This window comes from Drosophila mojavensis, unplaced genomic scaffold (assembly GCF_018153725.1).
Source record: "Drosophila mojavensis isolate 15081-1352.22 unplaced genomic scaffold, ASM1815372v1 contig_36, whole genome shotgun sequence".
In the NCBI taxonomy this organism is placed as follows: Eukaryota; Metazoa; Arthropoda; class Insecta; order Diptera; family Drosophilidae; genus Drosophila; species Drosophila mojavensis.
The window spans coordinates 18,461,826-18,486,012 of NW_025318858.1; the positions used below are offsets into that span (position 1 = coordinate 18,461,826).

Consider the following 24,187-nt stretch of genomic DNA (forward strand, 5'->3'; position numbering starts at 1 on the left):
TTAAATTTTCCCGTGGTTACTTCCTTTTGATTTGTTACTAAAAATTAATATATTATTTTACATAGTCTAAATCAGTTTTTGAAATTTTTCTCTTTTTTTGTTTTTGATGTGATTATCTTTAATCAAATATATATATTGAATAATTCCTATACTCTCAAATTGATGAAGGCGGGCGTTAGCTATAATTGAATAGCTTTCACTGCTTGCCAATGGTGTGAGTACCACTGTGCGACGGATTGATGTCTGCGTCTGGCAGGGCGGAATTGTCGTTGCCTGGCTGGCTGGCTGCCTGCTTGCCGCGCTGCTGGCGTCGCTGATGATGTTGCTGTTGCTGCTGCTGCGACTGCTGCTGCATATGCTTTTTAGCCATAAACGTGGCGTGCAGTCGCAGTCACTGAGTGCTCCCTTGGCTTGTGCAGTTTTTGTGTCTCTTCAGCCCCTGTTCGCTGTTTGCTGCTCGCTGCTCTCTGCTCGCTACCTGTCTGACGCTTTGTTTCTCTGTGCTTTGGTATTGGTGATTGCCACTGTCTGCGCGCGTGTGTGTGTCTGTGGCGCTGCCTCACTCACTACCCGAGGAGTGTCTGGGCGGCAATGTCAATGCGCCGCTGCTGTTGCTGTTGCAGTCGTCGTCGCTTGTGCCTCTGCCTCTGTCTCACAGTGTGCACTTTTTGCGATGCGCTGTTGCTACACAGACCGCCCCAGCCGCAGCCCCGCCCTGTCCGACAACAACTGCCATGTAAACGCGTTGGCTTTTCTTGCCCGCTTCCATGATTCATCTTGGGGCCCCTGAAGTGATGAGCTCAGTGGTGAACAATAAAAAACGAAGTAGAAAATAAAAAAAAAAATTATAAATCTCAAGACGGCGGCGGCTGGTTTCTTTGCTGCTCAACATCGACTACATATAAATATACATACATACATACATATATACATATATATTTAAGTCAAAATCATAATCGGTATTGTGTGGAATTTTTTGTTTGTTTACTATGTATGTATCTGCAATTATTAATTAGCTACCAACAAATACAACAATACTTGAGGCCTTAAGCAATATACACAAATTATAATGAATCTCTATGGATTTACGAAGAGTCCGCCAAGCACACCTGGGCGTGCTTCCAACCACGTGGTTAAGGTGAGGCGCTCGGCTGTGCCGGTATAAAGGGCTGCCAGCGCAGGCAGGAGTCGTCGATTTTGGGAAACGTACCCCGGCGCTTCACTCGCTCCTCATACTCATCCAGCACATCCTAGAAAATGTATTAAATTATATTAATATCTCAGTGTGTGATCGGAACTCAGCTGAGCTCACCTGCTTTTTGAGCACTATATGTTTGCCTTTCCAGTACTTCATCATGCCCAGCGCCTGGAGTGTGCTCACAATATCATACGAATAGATGGCCATTTCCTGTGCGAGGTCGAAGATCACAATTATTGTTATATATTATATGTATATCTAAGACAGTAAATTATTCGATGCTCACCTGAGAAACATCTTTGATGCATATCGTATTGCCGGAACGATTGCAGAGATAGTCCAAAAGCACATCCTTCCAATATGAGCGATATGATATGAGACCCAGGTCCGAGAGTGGCTTCTCCGGCGAACCAATTTTGCCTTCGACGCGGGTTAGCAGATAGCCTGGTAAAAGCACATTAAACACATGCCCATAAGTATGCTATAGATAGAACTAGCTTTCAAGTTCCGGCGCATTATTTATGGTGACCAAGTTTGCCCCGCCCACAACGCAGCCCTTACAGCGCGTACCCAACTCAGCGTTGTGTGTTGTGTCTAGACAGGATTCCACAAAGTGTGCGTCCCAAGTGGGTGGCGGGGAGCAACGAGCGAGCGAACGAACCAAGGAACAAACAACAACAATAACAACGTCGATGACGGCGACGGCGGTTGCCGGCCCGGCCACATGAATGACGAACGGCGGGCATTTAAACAGCGTTCTGGCGTGCATTCAACCCAAAAGCTCAACCCCCAAAGCTCGTCGACGTTGTCGTCGTCGTCTGGCAGCAACAATTCTCGAGTCTAGATAACAACAACAGCAACAATGAGTGCAGCAAGTAAATCAACGAGGACGAGCCCGGCGTGCCCTCACAACACAAAACCCACTGAGGCAGGCTCGGGTAAAAAAGCCAACGCCACAGACATACAATACATACGTACACACGTACACATGTACACAAGCACATACACTCATTCACTCACACACGCGTACGCAGACGCTAGACACACTCAATAGCAGACACAACTGCAACTGGTTGAGTTATAACGGGGGAATAAGGGAATAAAAGAAAACAGCGTGCGAAAGCTTCGGCTCAGCTTCAGATGTTGTTATTGTTTTGTATTGCTCTTCAGTACAATGGAACAGAACATGTGTGTGTGTGAGTCACGTACATTTCAGCCAGCCCTAAGTTTGCGTACGCAAGTGATCTTTGCACTCACAGCTGTGCGATGATTTTGCATATCACTATCGATATGCGTGCCGCTGCTGGCAGCACAGCTGCTTATCGATAGAATTAACCAAACAAAACTTATTTATGTCAGAGCTAATTCGTAATTTACAGTAAACAAACATGAGGCGTTGCTCGGTACCAAATTGTAATTATACAAGCGAAACGAAGAGTAAACTAATTCGTTTCTTCGAATTACCGATGAACCACAAATTAGCAACAAAATGGTTGGCTTTCTGTGGCGATCCAAATCTCAAATATAGAAAGGGCACATATGTTTGCTCGGAGCATTTTAGGCCGGAAGATATTGGTATATAGTATTAGGAAACAATTGCACATTATTTAAACTAACAGATATAATTTTTCCCACAGGCATGCGCCGATTAAACCCAAATGCAGTCCCGTGCATTAATAGTGGAACAACGAAGAAGAATTTGAAGAGGAGCACAAAACTGTCAAAAAGCAAGAGCATAGAGGACGATCTTTTTGCTAGTTTAAAAAGCAAAAGGGAAGTCTCTGACTTGGAAAGCAATGACGATACAGAGGAAACAGAAATTAAAGTTGAACAAAATATATTTGATCACATGCTGGATACAGAAAGCTCGGAAGCTGTTATTGATGAGCTAAGTAATCAAGTGTAAGTTTATTTTCCATTCAGAAATCCTTTGCACGTCGAATTACTTAATTTGAAACAATACTTTGTGAACTTAGAAATAATCGCCTCACATTAATTCTCTTATCAATTACAGCAAGGACCTACGTATGGAAAATATTCGCTTGAAAGTCAACATGCAATTGGCGCAGAAAAAATACAAAGCTGAAATTAATAAACTAACTAAAGAACTTCAAGAGGCTAATTCGCACATATTAATTTTGGAGATGCAACAAGAATATGCGATGAAATGAATAAATTGCAGTTGTAGCCCGTTGAAAAAAAAAGTGATAATAAGAAATCCTAGTGATAGACAACTATATTATGTTTGTTGTCTAGCCTCAATATACCTGTAACTTGCTTATGCATTAGTTATGTAAGCGAAAAACATTGTGCCACAAATATTAACTTTAATAACTCATATACTTATCAAAACACATTCTTATGGAAAAGCCAAGAACTTATTTCAATGACATTATAGCTAAGCATGCTGATATGTGCTAGCGAAAAGCCTTTTGACCTTATTAAAGAATTATGATTACTCTAAGCAAACATACCTAAGAATAATTACGACTTTGTTATCAAGTTAAGAAGTAAAACTGAATATTTTTAATACTTTCTGTATTTAACTTTTGTGTTCTTAATTTTGGAATGTATAAAATACTCGTTAAATAAGCGCTAAGCTGAGCAATCCACTTTTGTTCGTTAGAAAAGCTATGCGTTCCACTGTTCGCAAAGCTTTGAGCTCTGCTCTACCTATATGGAGATGCAGTTGCTCTTGGGCTAGCGTTTTGATTTCTTTGCGTCTGTCGTCGCGCTCTCTCTCTCTCTCTCTCCCCCATTCTCTTTGACGCTCATCGTCCTGTCTGTGTTCTTATACATGTATGGGTGTGCTTCTGAGTATGAGCGGTAACGTCGAGACGACTTTATCGATCCATGGCTGATTCGCATTCGTTGGCCGAACTGCGCAATGTTGCCTACCCACAGGCGCATGCAGTTGCCTCGACTATAGAGCAGGCTTGCAGCTGATGAATGCAACAACGGCAACGACAACACAGTGCCAAACGTTACGCAGTTGCAAAAAAAAAAAAAAAAAAAAAAAAACAATTAACAACTTAAGAATCTTAGTCAATTAGCATTGCACTAATAACTGTTGCTTCTGGTGGTGCTGCTACTGCTGTTGTTGTTAGTGCAATTAGCAAAAAAGCTCGTTTAGCGGGTATCCGATACTCGACTACCCGCCTAGTTGACTAGCCGCAGCCGCTTGCTCGACTCGCAGCACGCAGAGGACGACGCCCTTTCATTGTGACCTGCGCTGACCTTTGTTGTCTGCCGTCAATTGCTGTTGCTGCTGCAGCTGTTGTTGTTGTTGCTGTTGCGTCGCTGTCTGCAAAAGTTTTTGTATATTTATTTTGTTCTTGTTTTAATTTTATTTTTATGCGCGAGCTTTAAACGCCCGCTGGAAATTTTTGGGGCTGAAACTTTTGCAACGCCGCTTTGTGGTTGGGCTTGATTTCATTAATTAATACATTAGCCTGCAGATAAGGGCGAGCGTAGTCCGTCACTCTCTTGCTCTCCCTGTCCCTCTCTCTCTCTCTCTCAGTTTGCCCATTTGCATATTGCGTGCATGCAGTTATTACACCTGGCCATATTATGTACTTGATACAGATATATGTACATATATATTTATGTATTTATATACATATATATATCGCCATCTCGCTCAGCTGCCTGGCCGTTTGTTAATGAGCCAGACACGTCCACCGCTTGGACAGGCAGTCCAGACACTTAACGCTGTCCTTAACCCCAGCAGTTTAGTTGAGCCCGTTCCCATGTCTTGGCCGGACACCTGTCCACCAACTCAAAGGGCCGAAACGCCACACATTTTCTGGGTGTTTGTTAATAATGACGAAAACTGTTTGCACTCGCACTACGCTCGCTCTTGCTGTCCCGCTCGCGCCGCACTCACTTTGCTTAAGCTCTCTCTCAACTGTGGCCATTCGCTTGCTTGTGTGTGTATGTGTGTGTGTAAGGTCAATGTCGTTTCGTTCGTTCTACTATGCTCTGCCCCCCGTTCTCTTGACTATCTCTCTCGCTCTCACCCGCTGCTTGGAGTGGAACGTGTGTGGACGCCCGCATTGCATGTATCGACTGGCTTTATACATAGAGACCGACGTGGACGCCGTTGCCATTCATCCCATCCAAGTCGCGTATGACTCAAGTGCTCGGCCAGAGCGGCTGGAAGGGGTAATTCTTTTTGTTGTTGCAATATAAATATTTTTTTCTTTGCTGCTGCTGCTGCTGCGCCTGTTTCTTTATTGTCTGGCGCTGTCTTCGTCCATTTCAAAGGCGGATTAATTTTAAACAATTTTGGTGGCAACAACGATAAAAAAATTACTTATACTTGCATATATGCATGTGTGTGTGACTGCATACACACCTGCAAAGCTTGGTCTACGCCTAATTGATGCAGAAATTGCATGCATCGCTCTGCAGCATGAAAAGCTAAGCTCGACTGGAGCCACTGTCTATGGCTGGCATGTCGCTTGACTTCTCTCATGCAATCATGATTAACTATATTGCACTACTAGCCCGCCATATAAGCCAATGAGTCACACGCACACCTCACGTACCACTTAAATCGATAGCCGGCTCATTATGGCAAGCGAAAAATAAATACAAAATGAACATTTTCAATTTTCTCCTGCCTGGTTCCTAAGCTCTGCTCTTCGAGGTTCTAGAAGCTGCAAACATCAATTTGTGCCTCCAAAAAAGTAATAAATGATTTGAAAATAACTAAGAGACTTTCTGATGAGACTGTATTTTGAAGAAGATAAATTAGTGATAAATTATTAATTAGATAGAAAGAAATAGGCTAAAAGGTACATTAAAAATATAAATAATTTTCTCCGAAAATGAGGTAAATTTGAAAATAATTTAGTGTATACATATATTAGTGTATACATATATTAATATATTCACATTCCTACTCAATATACAATTTTCAAAAAATTATTAGAACGCTTTTAATTACTTTAGTTTCTTAAATTGTTTTCAATTCTTTTTTTCTTTCTTTTACTAAATTTTGAATTATTTTGTATAATAGGATTTCCGGATAAGCATCTGATTATAAATCAATTGCTTTGAGTGAGGCAAGAAAATTGCCAATAATGGATACAGAAGTTATTAATGCTGGCACATATGCTACAAGATATCTTGTTTAGTCGTATAAGTTTAAGGTAGTAAATATACAAGAAAAATATAAAAATCTAGAAACTGAGTAACATTTGCAGAGCTCATTCAAAGCCCGAAAAATGAAGGTAATTCTAAATAGGGATACCTAGCATTACCTGCAATATTTATTTTTTGAGTCGATCTATAGAGAATCACAGAAGTAACTAACGTATTGACTTTATGGCATATTCAGTTCGGCAGACGCCCGGAAAGAAAGGCGGAGATTGCACAAAATTAATATAATCGTAAACCTATTAAATGTATGACGAATATAATGAAATTCATGCAGTGTATAAACCAGATATATTAATATATTATTATTTATGCATATATATATATATAATTATATATATATATATATATATATATATATATATATATAATTATGTAGGCATCAAAGTTGTTCAAGTGTGAACAAATCACCCAAAGAAGATTGTAAGTGGAAACAAATATAAGGGAATACTTTCTTTATAAGAAAGGACTTCTGATAGTGATGTTTTCTTCTTTGATACCTAAGTGTAACTCAATAAAAGATAGAAAAACAAGTTCAAACATTTGACGTTTAAGCTGAATGGAAGTGTATGGAAAATATATAGTTAAAAATTCTAAAAACAGAATTGCGCTAGACTTACAGGACTTTCATATGAATAGGTACTTTATAACACTTTTCCCTATAACGCCTTTGATTAAGTTACCCGCATTCAGTTAATAGAATTATGTTAATCACAATTGCTTCATAATAGCTGCTCCTATTAGAAGTAAATTGATATATGAATTGGCACTTACTGAAATCGATGAGCAACCTGCCGTAGCCCTTGCGCTGATATGGAGGCAGTGTCAGAATGCAGGAGACGTTATAAAATGAGTTCTTCTCCTGCAGAAATGGAATATGCTGAAAGTAAAAGAAGATAAAAGAATGTTCAATGAAATAAATAAAGCTCGACTTCACATGATTTTTCTTTCGTAATAAACAATACCAGATGATTTATTAAAGTTATGAATTAATTGTTAATTCAATCGATAGGAAAATGCTTGAGGCTGCCTCCCACAGAGCGGAAAGTCAATCAGCCAGACATATGTATAGAAGGAGCTGTCCCTGGATAGGACTGGGGGCTCAGACAGTTTCGGTTGGGGGCTCTCTGTCATTTGATGCTTCTAGCTTTTTCGGGAGTTCAATGACCAGGCGTCGCAGAAATTGAATCGATGCTCTGCAGCGTGCAATGCGTAAATACAGACATATGCACAAACACACGCATACAGACACGTACGCAGCGTATATAGCACATATGTATTTGGGTATATAGCTAGTATTATGTGCATATAAGCGTCAGGGGCGAATGCGCTAATAGAGAGCGGCGAGACGACAAAGAGATCCCACCAAGTTTTCGACTGTGCAGTCGCCGGATGCTGGCAGAGGCGGGGGGACGAGTGCGGGGATGTGGGGGCTGCCAAAAAATAACGGCTGGGTGTGAACTCCAAAAGGCAACAATTCGCAATTCGCAATTCGGAAATACATTTATGTACTTTGCATTTTTATTCTTTGTTTGCCGCGTCGTCTGCCATGATGTCTGGGAACGCACATACGCGTCCCGGCCCGGCCCAGCCCGGCCAGGCCAGCAGCTGGGCTTTCTGGCCAACACCCCAACCAGTTGGAGCAGGCGCACGACTCTCGGCGCAGCGACCGTCGAGGTGCACGACCTCAATCGTGTACGCCCCAGCCGTGGCAGCATCCCTGGCTGGTTCAACTGCCTGCCCCAATCCGTCATGTCTGGCTGCTGTCTGGTGGCATAGTTGCGCAGTATGATGCCGCATGGTGGCAGGGCCAAGGTACTCCAAACACAAACACACACACACACGCACACACACACAGATAGACAAAGCATTGCCAAAAATTAACCAACTGTGAGTGTGAGCCATGTAAACTAGAAACACCCGAATTGTGAGTAGTGTGTAACCAGCTGCTGCTGCTTCTGCTGCTGCCTCGGCTGCATCTACGGGCTTTGGGATGAATGGAATACAGAATACAACACCAACTACGCTCGGTACCAGGACTGGGTCTGGGTCTGGGATTGTGTGCCTGCGCAGCAGCCCGGCGCGACATGCGCAATTTGTAACACAAACCCAGTCTCTGGCAGCGCCCAAAAAACTTGTATGCAACTGCAAATGGCAGGAGGAGCAGGAGGCGGAGGACGAGGGAGACGGAGAGGAGGCGCAGTGAGGGCATCTTGCAGCTGCAGAGCTCGGCTAGACGCCATGTTCAGGGGGAGGTCAAGAAACCGTGCGCACATGCCAGACAATATACTTTGTGTTTATGCTTTTTTTTTTTTTTTTTCCTCTGCTTCTCTGCATGCCTCTTTTTTTGTAGTTTTGCTGGGGAAATCTCCACACTTTGGTCTGGCCGCCCTGACACGCCCCTTGGCTGGTGTCAGCTTATTTACTCCAGCCCCAACGCGGTTGACAAAACAATTTTTGGGTATGGTCAAGAATGCTGCCTGTCTGGGCACATAGCAGCAGCAGCAGCAGCGGCAGCAGCAGAGACTATCCATCTCCCATGTATTACATGGATTCTGGATGCGATTCGGGATGCTGTATATTCAGCGGTTCTGTGCTCTGGGCTCTGGGCTCTGGGTTCTGGGCTGGGCCCAGCTCAGCTCAACTCGGCTCTGTCTGCAGACATAAAAGAATCATAAAACTGTGAAATGGTATTATTCAATTTAATTGCAAGTAACAAACTAGCTTATACGTAAATTCCACAAAGGGAACTTAGTAGGGTATGATTTGAAGAGGGGCCCAATAGATTATATAGATAATGGTTATAATAAAACATTTAATATAGTATTTACTATAACGACCAACAAAAAATTTCTAAACATTTATTGTATGCAAAATTTCGATGTTTTCAATGATATAGGGGAAATCCCGAATACCCATTCTATTGCAGCCCATTGACCGTTATATCAGGTGTGTTTAGCTTTTGTTGCAATTGCAAGTAAATTTAATAGTAATTCCATTTTTAATTTTGTTTCTATTAAAATTGCAAATTACGTACCTAAATGCCTACAAACAATAATTCAGAGAAAGAGAAAAACAATAGAACCATAATATCTATTGATGTGAAACTGAGAATCATTCAAAAACATAATATGATTTGGGTGTGGTTGATTTAGGACTTATATACGTTCACCTTGTCGATCTCAACGATTTCTACCACCCTCAAGAATAAGGACAAGCTTGATGTCGTGAATGTCTTAAAGAGAGTTTCAAGATTGTCTTCTCAATATTGATGTTGAAAGATTTGAGTTTTTCCGTCCGAAACATAACTGTTCCTAGACTCCTGTCAAAGTGACGACTTGACTAACGGAGCATAGAGCATTTTAATTTACTTCGGCCACGAAAGGAACAAAATTTCATAAAATGCATTATTAAATTAGGCAAAGTATTGAATAACCTTTGTAATGCCAGGTTTTAAGGTAAAGTAAAAGTTAAGTATGTTGCATTAAACTGAATGAACAAAAGTTTAATTTATATTTAATGCAACCCGCTTCAAAATTCTATTTCAGTTATAGTTATTGACTATACAAAAAGTTGAATGACAAGGGAATCTAGAATGTTGTGTTTATATCATATTAACATAGTACAAGCTAGGCAGATAGAATATGTATACATGCTATACAGAACTAGAAATTTATATTATAGTATATTCACATTCATAAAGAATTATTACTGTATTGGAAAACATATGCTTAAATGGAGCACAGATATGGAGGAGATGGAATAGAGACGTGAAAGAGAGTCCTGAAATAGTGACACAGTAAAGAGATTTGGGTTAAAGGTGTGGAACACAGATATGGAACAGAGACAGGGACCAAGAACTCGGAAGCGAGGCGTGATATAGACACATGGAACAGAGATGGCTATCAGATACCAGGTATCAATTGGTCTATTTCAATATTAAAAGTTTCTAATATAAAGCCCATTAAAATGCCCAAGTCAGTTAAGCAGACGTCATTGAATCACATAAGATTCAACGAAATTTAAATTGTAAATTAAATAAACTTATATATCCAACAATTCCTGAACTAATCCATGTCATGTCAATAGCTCACCTTGCTGAAGTAGCCCACAATGTGACATCCATCGACATCTGCCAGTGTCATGATGTAAAAGAGAAACGGCTCCACGTCATAGTAGAGCGTCTTGTGGTCGAGGAAGAACTTGGCCAGCAGACACAGGTGTTGGCAGTATTGCTTATATCGTTTGCCATCCACCTGCCACACCTGGAGTTTACCCTTGCGATAGATCTCATCGCCGGGCGGATGCCGCCAGACGCATTTCTGGGCGTGTCGCTTGATGCCCGTCTCGGATTTCTGATAGCGCAGGCAGAACTCACAGATGTACATCTTGGGCAGGCGGGCGGCGTCATCTGGATAGGGCGACTGATACCACACCTTCATTTTGTATTTGCCCATGCTGATGTATCTGCAAGGAAACTGATTAGATATAAGCTTTAGGTAAGGTAAACTCGAACGCACTTGATGCCCTTGCCAACGGGCAAATCTTTGAGCTCGTCCTCGATGCGCTCGGAGGCCAGAGCCTGGGCCTCGCGAAACAGCTGCAAATCGTAGTCGGGCACCAGGCCAGCGAGATTCGGTTCACGATCTTCGTCCGTGCAGTCTTTTTCTATCTTCACCTGAAAGTAGGAAATGCTTTATTAAATGAACTATACATATGGCATTGATATATTCACCTTGTCGTTTAAGGAGTTACTCATGGGCCGGAAGTTGGAGCGTGATTCGCGTATTTTGGCCAGGAAATCACGCTGCTCGGGCGTCAGGGACTTGAGATTGTTATTCTGATTGCCCGGCGCGCTGACAATGTTGATGGGCATCTTGAGGCGCATCTCGTTGCGCAGCTTGCGTTCGTTTGCGCGCTCCTTGCACTCCGAGGCGGACATGTTGTGGAAGATGGGGCAGGCCTCAGGCAGGAAATGGCGATCCAAATTGCCGCTCAAATGGCCAGACGAATCACAGCCTTCGATGGGGCACTTCTTCTCCAGCTGAACGGCCGGCGAGACGGGTCGCGACTTCATTGAGTTCATCTCCTTCTTCACCTTGCATTTGCTGTTGAGCCCGATGTGGGCTGTGGGCGGCTTTTTGGCCGGACTCTTGGAGAGCACGCGCTGCTTGTCGTCATCCTGATCGAGATCCGCATCAGATTCGCTCTCGCTGCCCGGCTTCAGCTGCTGCTGCTTGGACCGGCGCATGCTCAGCGAACGCGTCAGCTTGCGCATGGGATTCGCCTTATCCTTGCGCTCCTCCTCGCTGTCGCCAGCCCCAGCAGCAACACGCTTGCCCTTGGCATTCGATTTGCCCGTCGCCGGCTGAGAGCTGTACGAGTTGGTTGAGTCCGTGCCTTCCGACTCGCTAATGGAGCTGGTCTCTGAGCCTGAGCCACTATCCGAATCATCGCTGCCATCACTGCTGCGGCTCTTCCCGCGCCTGGCCGCAGCAGCAGCTGCAGCTGCAGTCGGTCCATTCTTGTTGTTGCTGTTGCTGGCGCTACTCGTTTTGGCCTGCAGCGCCTTGGCGCGTATTTGCTTGGCTCGCACAGCGGTCGCAGTGCTGGCCAGCTTGAGTGGCACTTTGCGTCCGTTTTTCGCATCCTTGTGCGAGTCATCCGTGCTCATGGAGGAGGAGCTTAGTGACGGTCGCTTGTTGTCCCCATTGCGCTGCGATTGGGCCGTGGCTTTGGCAGTCTGCGGCGCTTTGCTGCTACCGGCTGCTCCGCTCGCTGCCTGCTTGGCCGGCGCTCCTGTTGACGGTTTGCGGCGGGCGGCCGCTGATGCTACGTTGTTGCTCATGGTGCGCGGATTCTTCTTCGCTGGCGGCTCGTCGTCGTCGTCATCATCGTCGCTGGATAGTGCACCGTTGCGCTGATTGCTGGCCGCCACCACAGAGCGCACCTTGCTGGAGGCAGAGCTCAGAGCGCTGTGGTTGCCCGCCGTTTTCGCCTTCTCATTCTCTGCCGGCGTCACTGTCGCCTTGCGACGCACAGCGGCTGGTTGTGTCTTTGCAGGCTGTGGCTTTTCCTCGGGACCGGCGACTGCCGAACTGCTCGAGTCGGTGTCCGACGAGCTGCCCGTATCGGTGCAGCTGGATGAGCCACTTGATGAGCTGCTGCCCGACGTCGAGCTTGAACTGCTGCCAGATTCCATGTTGATAAACAAAACGTAAATAGAACTGTGGGATGCTCGCTTGCAAGGCGATTCCTCTGCTTTTCTTCACTTAGGCGCAATTCCTTTGCTATGAGAATGCACTGCACTAACTTATTATTTTATGCGTTCAATTTTTCTGCATGAATTTGCGAAAATTTGATGTTTGTATTATTTTTGCAGCAAAATGAACAAATGAGTTATAAGGTTCAGCACTGAACTAGTTCGTGGTGGCATTTCGAGCGAACAGCTGTCACGTTGGCACGAACTGAGAAGGTTACTCAAGGGTAGGTTTGTAAATAATTGTATATAACCTTATTTAAAAATATTGTAAACATTTTTTGCTTTTAACAAACTGAAAATTTAAATAAAACAAAAGGTTTTCTTCGAATATAGCACATTTCATTTAGATAATCATTGTCAGTAGGACTGTGACGTCACATATGCTTGATAAGTTTAAAACGATTATTCTGTCGATAAATACTACGTTGATTAGACTGTGTTAAATACATACATATTTAATTATTAGTTCTTGATTTTCATAATTTTCTACATTATATATTCATAGAAAGTTTCCCCATTCCTAATTGTCTGATAGTTGTACAAAGTAATCGTTTAAAATAGTAATTACTCGACTGACTCTCATCTCTAATAACGGAACAGCTGTTTTGCTGCGTTTGTTGTGTGTGGCATTTGTGTGCACTCACATTCAGCGTCCTTCTGAAAAAAGAAAAACTTATAATAAATACTGTTAGCAAGCATTTAGATATACAAATTCTGAATACTGTCATGTATAACGCAGAATGCATTGCTATAAAGGATATTAAGCCCGGTCTGAAAAACATCAATGTTATTTTCATAGTACTCGAGGTCAGTATCTGTTATCGATAACAAACAGTTTTGGCCGATTTGTTTACATTTGTATGCACTTGCAACCAGGTGGGCGTGGCAACCGTCACGAAAGAGAACCGCGAGGTGCGCAATTTCAAAGTGGGCGATCCCACAGCCAGCATCAATGTCTCCATTTGGGATGAGCCGGGCAAGCTGATAACGCCGGGCGACATCATACGACTGACTAAGGGCTATGCCTCCATTTGGCGTCACTGCCTCACACTTTATTCGGGCAAAAATGGCGAGGTCTTCAAGATTGGCGAATTCTGTATGATCTTCAACGAGGCGCTCAATATGAGCGAGCCCAAGCGGCCCGAAACACCTGTGGCCCAGGGTGGCATGGTCGCTGTCCAGACGCCGGTCGCAACGCCCGTGGGCGTGGTAGCTGGCGCTGTGCAGCCACCACCTAATCCAACACCACCAGTTGTGGTGCCACCCACAATTGTAAAGCAGGCAGCGCGCGGTGGTCGAACGGGCACAGCCCGAGCCGGAGCTCTGAAAGCGGAGCGCAGATAAAGCAGATGCACCCGGAATCACTGAGTACAAGGAGAAGCTTCGTAACAAATTTATTAATAAATTATGTGAACGTTTTTATTGCGAATCGTAGACAGAGAATAGTTTGTGAAACATTTGTTTTAAGGGATCTGTATCTGTAAGAATTACATACATACATACAAAATAATGAGAAATAAGTAAATATTGTATTTAAAAAAACGACAACATCTAAAATGTGTGTTGTGTGCGTGTGCGTTTACGTGTACGTGTGTGCGTGTGTGTGTGAGTGTGGAATTAGCTTAAGCTACAGCGAGCCGCAACGCTTATATCTTCTTCTTCTTCTCATAGTTAGCCTGAACGGCTTTCAGCAGCCAGCCAACCTCCTCGACGGTCTTGATCTGATAGTTGGCATAGGTCTTCAGCGTTGGCAGCTCCGAAACACGGAAGGTCTTGCCAATGCCATGGAGCACCTTGATGGCATCCTCATCGGTGGTATCATCGCCCACATAGATAATTTTCAAGTTCTTGGCCCAATCAGCATCGAATTGCTTCTCCAGAATCATCTTAGCGCCCTCTCCTGCAAAAAAAAAAAAAAAAAAAAAAAAAAAAAAAGTTAAATAAAATACAAATTAAAAATAAATACCATATATAAAAATATATATTTATCTATATATATATATATCATGTATGACTTGTACGACTTTATGTATTTTCTCTCTCAGTGTTTCTCTTGTTCCTCTAAGTATTTCTTCTAAGTCTTTCCTCAAAGGATTTCTTAAAAGTAATTTCATTTCACTTCACTTTACTGCACTGCACGACTGACCCCAACCAGGCCTGGGCGACTGAAGAATTGCTACAGCTGATGCCCTTTATATTGGGCGTCTCTCACTCGAACGAAGTAGAGCTCAAATGTTGAGCCCGACGCCAGGTGGAAGTCGTAGCAGTCGAACATTAAGTAACCAATGGGAGCGCTCTCTGCTGCTGCAAGCATTCGAGCTTCGCTTTATTTGAATATAAATACTAAACAAGTACTCCTGCATACATATGGAGAACTTAAATGATCTGAAGTTCTGCATACTCTGAGTCTAATATTTATTTATATATTACTGAAAGTTATACATATTTATATCAAAAAGCTACTAACATATTTTTCATATTATTATAAAGTATTTATATATGTATATCAGACTACTATATACATATATACTTCATATAAATATGATTTAAATTACGAGTATTATGCATAAATTTGGAATAAATTTGGCATAATATAAATGCGTATGAAATTTAATTTACCCTTTCTCAAAAGAAAATCTTTTACTTAGCTAAACTAATACATGTTTATTTTAAAATTTTTTATCCATTTAGCTATATTTAAACATTTTTCCATTTTCTTTCTGGAGCACAAAACAACAACAACATATTGTTACAAAGCAAGTTCTGTTGTTTTTTTTTCCAAATATTTTGAAAAGTTCACTCGCTATATATAAATCTAGAGGGGCCTGCAGCGACAACGAGCTAGAGATTTATCTATATGTATATTCAGTTTTTAGTTTTCAATTTTCAGTTTTCTGGTATTTTCTAGCCGTTATTTTTAGGTGTTTGTGTGGGCGTGGAGTGAGCAAAGTGTTTTTGGGCAAGTAAGTCTATGCAAACCACATCTCATTCTCCCTCTCTCTTTATCACTATCTCTCTCTCTCTCTCCTCCTCCTTTCTATATAATGTACATATATATGTGTTTATCTCTATGTATGATCTATAGAGAGCAACATTTTGATTATTTTAATTGTGCGAGTTTTTTGGTTTTTGTTTGTATTTTTTGTTGTTTTTGTTGTTTTGCCACCTATTAACGCGAAATTTTTGTTTAATTGATGACGCATTAGCCAACGTCTCCTGCCGGTTCCCGAACCCAAAAAGTATTGCATTCAAAATTGTTTTTTTGTTTTTGTTGTTGTTCTTTTTTTTCAGACGGCACCAACAATTCAGTCGAGATCTTTTGTTGCCATTGCGCTCGGCAAGCTTTCATATAAATATATAAGTATATAAAAAATATATTTATATGTATATATATTTTTGTGTGATTTTTCCACTACACAAATTTATTGCTATATAATTAAATTTTATTTTGTTGTCTTTTGAATTATGCACATTTGTCGCAGCTCATTGGAAATGTCTTATTTGCTTTCAGCTAGACAAGATCTTTTTCTACATATATATGTATATATATTTTTTGGAACGTTGTCTGAATTGCACTGGGATTTGTTTATCGTTTTTTTTTGTCATCTCATCTCGAAAATATTTATGAATTCCGTTTGGAATTCATTTGTGGAACATCTAAAATATGGCTAGCACAATTTTTGCTTTCTTTTTAATATTTGATCAAAGGGCATTTTAAAGTCGCATATTTTGATAATATTGAAAAAGCAAAATATGATTTAAGTGTGGAAAATTTGTAAGAGATATTTACGAGATTTAGTTAATAAAAAGTTAATATACATTTTTTGACTTAAAATTTCGTTTAGCTGTTATGAAAAAAAATATTTATAAATACTTTACCATTATTTTTTTTTTTAATTTTATTTTCAGTAATTTGGTATCTTTGTAGCTGTTCCTAAATATATAGATATATAAGTAATTAAATAATTTTTTGCTGGTATTTTTATTTTAAACTAAGGAAATATGTTTCCTTTATGCTTTGCATTAAAAACTCATTAAGGAAAGAGCGCCAGCATTTTTGCACATACAAACTGATTCGGATTTGTGCTGAAACCCACGCAATATATATTTATGTATATGTATATACATTATTTATGTTTATATCGACGTGAATCTACATTTATAGTTTATAGGTCTTTTGAAGCAATGCATCATTAGCAAAAATCTTTCCGAATTAGTTGCGCGTAGTTAAGGGAAGAAAAAAATGAACGAGTATAAAAAATGGAGCAACAAAAATGTTTTGTTTGTTTTTTATGCTTTTAATTGAATAATGTTTAAAATATATGTATATATATTTTTTATGACTTAGAAATCAGAATACCATTTCTAGATATTCTATATATGTATATTGATATTCTTTATTGATATATTAACTGTCAATATCGATCAATAATATAAGTATATGCATATACATGTTTGTCAAATTTTCGCATGCAAAATTTATATACCCTCTAGCTGCAAATAGAAACAATTCAGTGTCTCGTCAGAATGACAAGTGTATATAGACCGCAAAAATGATTTTTTTTTTATGTACAGCGTATATGTATATGTTATGTACAGATATTTAAAATAGAAATCTTCATATAACTCAAGTCAAATGCGGGAAAAATAAAAACAAAACAATTCGAAAAATGAAAGCGAAAATTTCTATGATAAATTGTACGAAATTTTTTAAAATTTATCAGTAGGCAAGTAAATAATTATATATGTATATAGAAGCAAATATATATAGATTTAAAGATCGTTTGGTGGCGCGCTTTTGACATCAGGTTTTGCTCCGCTTCTTTGTCAAGAGGGGCGAAAAGAAACCAACTGCTGTGGCGACTGTCCACATAAATTTTTGAGATATATATTTTGTTATTTTCATTTTGAAAAATATCAGCACACAAGAGCCGCCCACATGGCCCGGGCTGGGAAAAAGAATAATTTGTTTTTTTTTTTTTTGCACCCGTCGTTTATAGAAAATATGGCAATAATTAAATCATCGAAGAGTCGCGTCTCGAATCGAATTGTTTTGAACAGGTGCCGACGCGCAGCGACGCGACGTAGAAGTCGACAGCGAATGGGCGGCAACAGTTGGCCAAGATTATCGAGACATATCGATGATGCATATTAATGAATGATCGCTGGTCTAGTCTATGGTTAGTCAGCCATCTCACACTAGTTGCTAGTTGCACTAACCTTTGTCCCAGTTGACGCGTGGCTTGCCCTCCAGAGCGTATGGCGTTTCAATCAGCTGGAAGCCGTGCGACTGAATCAGACCCTTGGCCTCGGCAATCAACTTGGCCTTCAGCTTGTCGGTGACGCCCTTGTAGTGATAGGTGACCGAAATCTTCTTGTCCTCCACCCAGGCGCCGGAGCAAACGACCTGCGGAAAGAGAATTGAACAGAATTTCATAAGTATTCATCTTAAAGTGGGTAGTGATCGATTTGTTTTACCTTCTCCTTCAGCTCGGCGACTAGCTTGTTGTGCTTCTCGAGCAGCTCTTCGGGCATTTCGATCTTGAACTTCTTGCCGGAAGGATATTCCACTTCCAGGCCATGGTTGCCGGCATAGGTAACATTGGGGAATTTCAGATGGTTCTTGATTTCGCTCAGCTCACGGCCGGAGAAGACAACCATGAAAATCTTATCGTTGGCAGCCAGTTTCTTGATGTTGATCTCCGTATCCTTGGGCATCACCGACAGCTCCTCCGTCAGAGGCGCAAGTGTGCCATCGTAGTCCAACAGCAGGGCCACCTGATCCTTTTCGGGTGTGATGAAGCTAAGCACAGGTCACAGAGCATTGAGAGCCTGCTCGCGTATCTTTTTGCTTAGTACTTACCCTTCCAGAGCCTTGACGAAGTCCTCCTCCTTTTTCAAGAGCGGTGCTTTCTTTTGTTCAGCCATATTGTGTCTCTAGGCTAGTACTCTAAGTATATATCTATATATATATATATCTATAAATCAGATGCTGTATCTACCGGAAACTGTGCGACGTGCTGGACGTACCTCGACCGACTTAATACTAATGCCAAAATCGCAGCAGCGCTAGCCCCATGCCAGAAATCTATATGCATGAGAATTCTATCCGAATTTTGTTCTCTCAATTCTGAATTCTCAATTCTCATGCGCGCTCATGAGTGTGACAACCCTGGTCACCCCGACGCAGCCACGTTATTTATGAGGCAGATGTGCATAAAAAAAGCACATACCATATAATGGAAGCACGTCTATATATATGTATATATAAATGTATATAGCCTGGTTATACACACAAGATTGTCTTCTACATTATATAGGATTGCTTGTATAGCGAGGTGGGATCACAGCGAGTGGTTTTTGAGGTCTGAGGTCGTTTTTGTTTTGGAATTGCCTCCATTGACACAGTTCTTACCATTTGTACTTCCTTTGACTTTACTTGAGTTTCATTCATTGATCGAGTGTTTATGGTATACGATTCCATAAAAACCCATATATCTTGACTAACAGCTGATCGTGTTTTCTTTTACTTACTTAGCGGATCCATAAATTATGGATGTAAGCACTGGTTTATAAACAATCCGTTATATATAGTGTCTATACTCGAGTCTAGAATGCGGACTATGCACAGCTCCTAAGTGGTCCTAAACCACTTACCAATAAATAATCAAGTGTATGTAATTCTATGGTTTACATTACGAGGTATCTGCTTATATGGGTATAATATAATATATAGTGCTCAAATGTATAACTACAATTATTGCGAATGGCATAGAGAATTGATATTATTGTTAAAGTATAAGAGACATGGATGTACATTCAACCTGATCGTCGCGATATTCTAATATATATATATATATATATATATATATATATATATATATATATATATATATATCATTATAGCAGTGCATCAGACTAATCGGAATATCATTATCTAAGTTTTCCCTTTAATCTATTTTTCCTTCCGGCAGCCCTTTGAACGCACGTTCTTTCGCACTCCTGTAGTGTTCGGAAATTATTTACATTACCGCCGCATCCGCCATAGTAAAAGAGTTTGCACACGTTTTCTCTATAGCAGTATGTCCAGCGGGAAAGTGTTTGGAAGCAAATATAACCTCCGTAGCCATCTGCTGCTGGCGGTCGAGTACATCTGTCTGAAGACGTGTCAAAAGTTAGGCAAGTCTCTCGGGATCAGTGACTAAGACTTACAAGGCAAGGCGGCCAAAGAGCGGCCAAAGAGAGCGATGAGAACGCAAAGGACTGCTGCAAACTTCATGTTGTATGTATTCTTCCAGCTTCGGTAGAGCAACTAACAAAATGTATTGCAGTTCACAGCGAAACCAATTCACAATCAAGAAATAGGCGGTGTACAGCACAATCGAATCTAATTGCAAGCAATACAGATTGACTTAACCATTTGCAGGGCTTCATAATTTGTAACGCCATTTAGAGAGATGGACCCTCTGCCGTTTCGTGCAAATTTTTTATTTAGTCAGATAATCTAATTTACTTTTTGTTCCCTCGCACTGTGCCAGAGTTTTGAACTGACCTCCATTGTCAATAAATAAATAAATAATAATAATAAATAATAAAAAATAAATAATAAATAATAAATAATAAATAATAAATAATAAATAATAAATAATAAATAATAAATAATAAATAATAAATAATAAATAATAAAAAATAAATAATAAATAATAAATAATAAATAATAAATAATAAATAATAAATAATAAATAATAAATAATAAATAATAAATAATAAATAATATTAATAAGTCTATGTAGGAGTGCGACATATATAATTCATTAAATAGCCGGAGCAAAGCTCGATGCGATCGAAGTGGAAGCACCTAAGAATGATCCTATTGATTGCAGAGAGACCCTGATTCTTGCTAACTAATCGTTGGGCATAAAGTTAGGGAGGGTAATGGAAGAGCAGTGAAACTGTGCATATGAATAAGTGCGCTCAGCTGGAAATACCCTCTTAGTAATACTCGTGTGTAAAATCCGACTCTGAGTAAGGCTCAACAATAGAGACTGGATTTGTGTGAGTAGGTGCCCTATATAAGGGCTAGACATAGCAGCGCAACTTCAGTTCTCAGTCGACCGGTGCAGAGCTGCAGTTCCTATTCGTCTTCTTTTTTTGAGTGTGGTAAGTAAGTATTGGAATAGCTATTAATATTAATTAATCATTTTAAATTCTATACATTTTTATACTCATTCACGAAAGTGAAATTTTTGTTGTTGTTTTAGATATGTAAGAGTGTTTTTAGGTCAGTTACTGCCGACGGTATATTTGTTTTAATTTTCAGCGCCGTGACAGCTTTTTCTTGTTATTAATTTCCATAAAAGAAATCATATATGTATGCATATGCATACTGATATGGAATAGGAAATTCAATAATTTAATAAAGAATTTAATGCACGATACATAAAGTAAATATCTGAAAATATTAACAAAATTTTTGTGAATTTTATAGTTAGTCAATATTAACATATTTATTGTAGTTTTCTGTTATTAAACATTTTTTTTTTTTTCAATTAAAATGAATAAAACTTTAAAACAAGAGTATATCATCATTCAAAAATCATATTTTTTTTTTAGAGTACAAACAATTTCAAAGTTCTTGCAAATTGTTTAAAATAGTTAAATACTACCTTTAGTAATAAAAAATATTAAATTATATATGTTTAAGAATTTTCTTAGCAAAATTAACAATATTTAAATGTGATTTTGTTTCAACAAATTGTAGTTTCTTATGGATAAAATAAAGTTATAAATAAATTCTTTGAATTGGCTAACAGACGTAAACTGTGGATATCCATTTGAGCAGATCCGTCATGAGATCCTGTTTGGGCAAACGGAAATCCGCAAAGGTTTGTATCTGAGCATCGGCAGCAATGCGGAAGGATCGGCCCAAGCCCTGCAGCACCTGATTAAACTATTATGATTAGTATCGATGCAGTGTTGGATGATAGCTAAGGGAACTTACCCGCATGGCATCCTCATCTGTGGTATCATCGCCCGCGAACACCACGCGCACCTCATCGGCCCAGTTGGGGCCGAATTTGGTCTTGAGAATGTGAAGTGCCGCTTCGCCCTTGTTCCAGTCAACTGGCGGCTTCGCCTCGATGGCCTCGTGCGCCTGATTGGGACGGAAGCCATGTCGCTGACAGATCTCCGCCGCCAGTTGTTTTAGTTCATCCTTCAGGTGCGCAGGTGTATCGCGATAGTGAAAGGTAAGCGAGACGCGCTTATCCTCCACCCAGGCGCCATTCTTCTCCACACGCTCTTTCAACTCATCCACCATGGCCGTATAGTTTCGCTGTATCTCGCCGGGCAGCTCAAAGTCGTGACGCGATCCATCCGGGTACTCAATCTCAAGTCCATGATTGCCTGCAAAGGTAACCCCATCGATGTTGACAAGTGCGTGCACATCCCTCAGTGCACGACCCGAAATGACGGCCATAAATATTTGCGGATGCTTGGCCAGCCTACGCAATATGGCCTCCAGCTCTACGGGCATTTTGGTCTTGTTCGGATTGTCGGCAATGGGCGCCAAGGTGCCATCATAATCCAGCAATATGGCCAGCTTGTTGTGTGTGTCCAGGTAACTGCAGGATGTATGAAATAATTCGAGTTTTACTTTAATTTCAATTATTATATATATATACTTTTGTTTTATATATGTGAGCAAAGAAAAATTTCTAAGTCCTAATAATATTCAATGAAGATATAAACAAAAATATATAATATAATATAAATACATTGCTTAGTATTTAATAATTATTAATGAATGAGCAAATATTTTGAAAGCATACTTTCATTATTAAAAAAAAAAAATTAAAATTTTTTAAAAATAATAAACAAATTATTATAATAATATAATAATAATTATTAATATTTTTTTTTCTCTTAACTATAATTAAGTTTTAACAATTTTCAATGCAATTTTATAGAGTCCACAGAGTTTGTTTTGTATGTTAAAAATTAATCAATATAAAATAATAATCATATACTTTAATTATTAATATTTTTAAATCAAAATATATATATATATTTTTTAAATTTTGCCCATTTTATGCATTTATTTTTCTCTCAGTGTAGCGATTTTCTGAGGCTAATCTGCCTTATCGTCAACACATATTACATGATTTCCCCTAGCCGGCAAGGTCATATATATACATATACATATACGTATATATAGATAATGTTCACTAAATTCGCTTAGACTTACCCTGGTAAATTCTTTTCGAACTCTTCTAATCGATTGATAACTGGTGCAATTTGTTTCTCTGGCATTATGTCAGCTGTTATTTCAGCGTAGCACACGACGCACAAAATGAGTTGTAAGTGTAAGAGTTTCACTGAAATCGAATTGGAGTTTCGAATTAATTGAATTGAATGCTAAATGCTCTCCGGACAACGTCTCAATGTGCACTGCGAGTGGCTGCGATAGTGCCGTTTGCCTTTTAAGTCGTTCTGGACGCGATGATAGTGCGACGCGTTCACTGATAACAAAATCTCGCGCTCAGCTGGTAATCTAAACTTGTTTTCGCACGCTCTCTCTCATTCTCTCTTTCACGGATGCGAGATTCTGGATAAGCAGCGAGAAGTAATCTCTGAGCTCTGATAAACGCTCGCCACCTGTTCGTCTTAAATGCAGACTGTTGAATGCTCCCTGTGTGATTTGTGTTTTTATACTGATTTCATTTCCTGAAAACTGTCTCACGCATTGTTATTGCCTTTGGCTTTGCCTTTGGAAAAACAAAGACAGCGTTTCGCATGCACCCACCCCCACTCTGCCGTTCTCAGCTCTACACTTAATCATGCGTCGCCTTCGTGGCTGGAGCATGCTATCCATTTAATGGGGCATTGCGCTCGCGCCCCAAGTTCATTCCGTTAAACAATGTGCATTTCGGTCAAGTCATTTAATGCTTTACGGGCGTCTTTCTTATATTCCATCAAAGCTCAAGGCTATTTAGTATAAAGGATATGCTGAATATGCTGCATTTGAATATGATATTAATAAAGCTTATTCTATTCTAGTTCTATACTTGTGAGAAGTCTTCATGTTCTTCATGTTAATATGTATATTCTTCTATTTTTTATTTGAACATATAAAACATTAACAAATATTTTGTCAAACAAATTTACGTAGTATAAAAAAGAATAATAAAGAAAAACGGCAAATGTTTTTTTTTTTCTTTTTGATTTGTTGTTCAAAGCATTTGCACAAAGAAATATAGTTCATAAAAATATAAGCAATTTATTTAATATGTCTGTTTTAGTATATATGTACATATATATATTTATTTTAGGCATATTCAGAAATTTTCAAAGAAAATGTGTGGTTGATTAATAGATTGTTGAATGATTTACGGCGCATGTCATAGAAGCTAGAAAGCTAAAGAGACATATGGTTGATCTTAAGTCAGTAGTTAAACATTGTGGGTTGAATTAAAGAAAAATGCTTAAGGAAGAGATTTTTGCTATAGGCTATAGATAATCTATTTAAATAAAAACCTTTTGTAAAGAAATATAGAAACTCAAAA

General features: G+C 39.8%; 5 protein-coding genes across 6 annotated transcripts; 2 read left to right on the top strand and 3 right to left on the bottom strand.

Annotated features, from left to right (window-relative positions):
* Window positions 1-962: 962 nt before the first annotated feature.
* LOC6577236 (histone acetyltransferase KAT7) lies at window positions 963-12,796 on the bottom strand. Of its 2 annotated transcripts, XM_002003167.4 has the most exons (7): window positions 11,097-12,794; window positions 10,882-11,039; window positions 10,456-10,828; window positions 7,136-7,241; window positions 1,485-1,642; window positions 1,313-1,408; window positions 963-1,250 (listed from the first exon to the last, which is right to left on the bottom strand). In XM_002003167.4, the coding sequence occupies exons 1-7, from the start codon at window positions 12,561-12,563 to the stop codon at window positions 1,134-1,136; spliced, it is 2,475 nt and encodes an 824-aa protein (XP_002003203.1). In that variant the 5' UTR covers window positions 12,564-12,794; the 3' UTR covers window positions 963-1,133. The 2 variants fall into 2 exon arrangements, with proteins under 2 accessions (XP_002003203.1, XP_043864877.1); XM_044008942.1 differs by lacking the exons at window positions 963-1,250; window positions 1,313-1,408; window positions 1,485-1,642 and adding an exon at window positions 3,720-4,502 and having other exon boundaries at window positions 11,097-12,796.
* Window positions 2,216-3,739, top strand: LOC26527180. Its single transcript, XM_015165569.3, has 3 exons — window positions 2,216-2,773; window positions 2,836-3,100; window positions 3,213-3,739. The coding sequence occupies exons 1-3, from the start codon at window positions 2,587-2,589 to the stop codon at window positions 3,367-3,369; spliced, it is 609 nt and encodes a 202-aa protein (XP_015021055.1). The 5' UTR covers window positions 2,216-2,586; the 3' UTR covers window positions 3,370-3,739.
* A 405-nt stretch (window positions 12,797-13,201) lies between the features above and the next one.
* Window positions 13,202-14,173, top strand: LOC6577237 (SOSS complex subunit B homolog). The gene is made up of 2 exons (XM_002003168.4): window positions 13,202-13,430; window positions 13,500-14,173. The coding sequence occupies exons 1-2, from the start codon at window positions 13,350-13,352 to the stop codon at window positions 13,965-13,967; spliced, it is 549 nt and encodes a 182-aa protein (XP_002003204.1). The 5' UTR covers window positions 13,202-13,349; the 3' UTR covers window positions 13,968-14,173.
* LOC6577238 (probable trehalose-phosphate phosphatase C) lies at window positions 14,017-18,681 on the bottom strand. The gene is made up of 5 exons (XM_015165570.3): window positions 18,626-18,681; window positions 18,487-18,573; window positions 18,102-18,426; window positions 17,844-18,030; window positions 14,017-14,523 (listed from the first exon to the last, which is right to left on the bottom strand). The coding sequence occupies exons 2-5, from the start codon at window positions 18,549-18,551 to the stop codon at window positions 14,270-14,272; spliced, it is 831 nt and encodes a 276-aa protein (XP_015021056.1). The 5' UTR covers window positions 18,552-18,573; window positions 18,626-18,681; the 3' UTR covers window positions 14,017-14,269.
* Window positions 18,682-21,015: 2,334 nt separating this feature from the next.
* LOC6577239 (probable trehalose-phosphate phosphatase J) lies at window positions 21,016-23,314 on the bottom strand. The gene is made up of 3 exons (XM_002003170.4): window positions 22,870-23,314; window positions 21,625-22,246; window positions 21,016-21,564 (listed from the first exon to the last, which is right to left on the bottom strand). The coding sequence occupies exons 1-3, from the start codon at window positions 22,932-22,934 to the stop codon at window positions 21,430-21,432; spliced, it is 822 nt and encodes a 273-aa protein (XP_002003206.1). The 5' UTR covers window positions 22,935-23,314; the 3' UTR covers window positions 21,016-21,429.
* Between the last annotated feature and the right edge of the window lie 873 nt (window positions 23,315-24,187).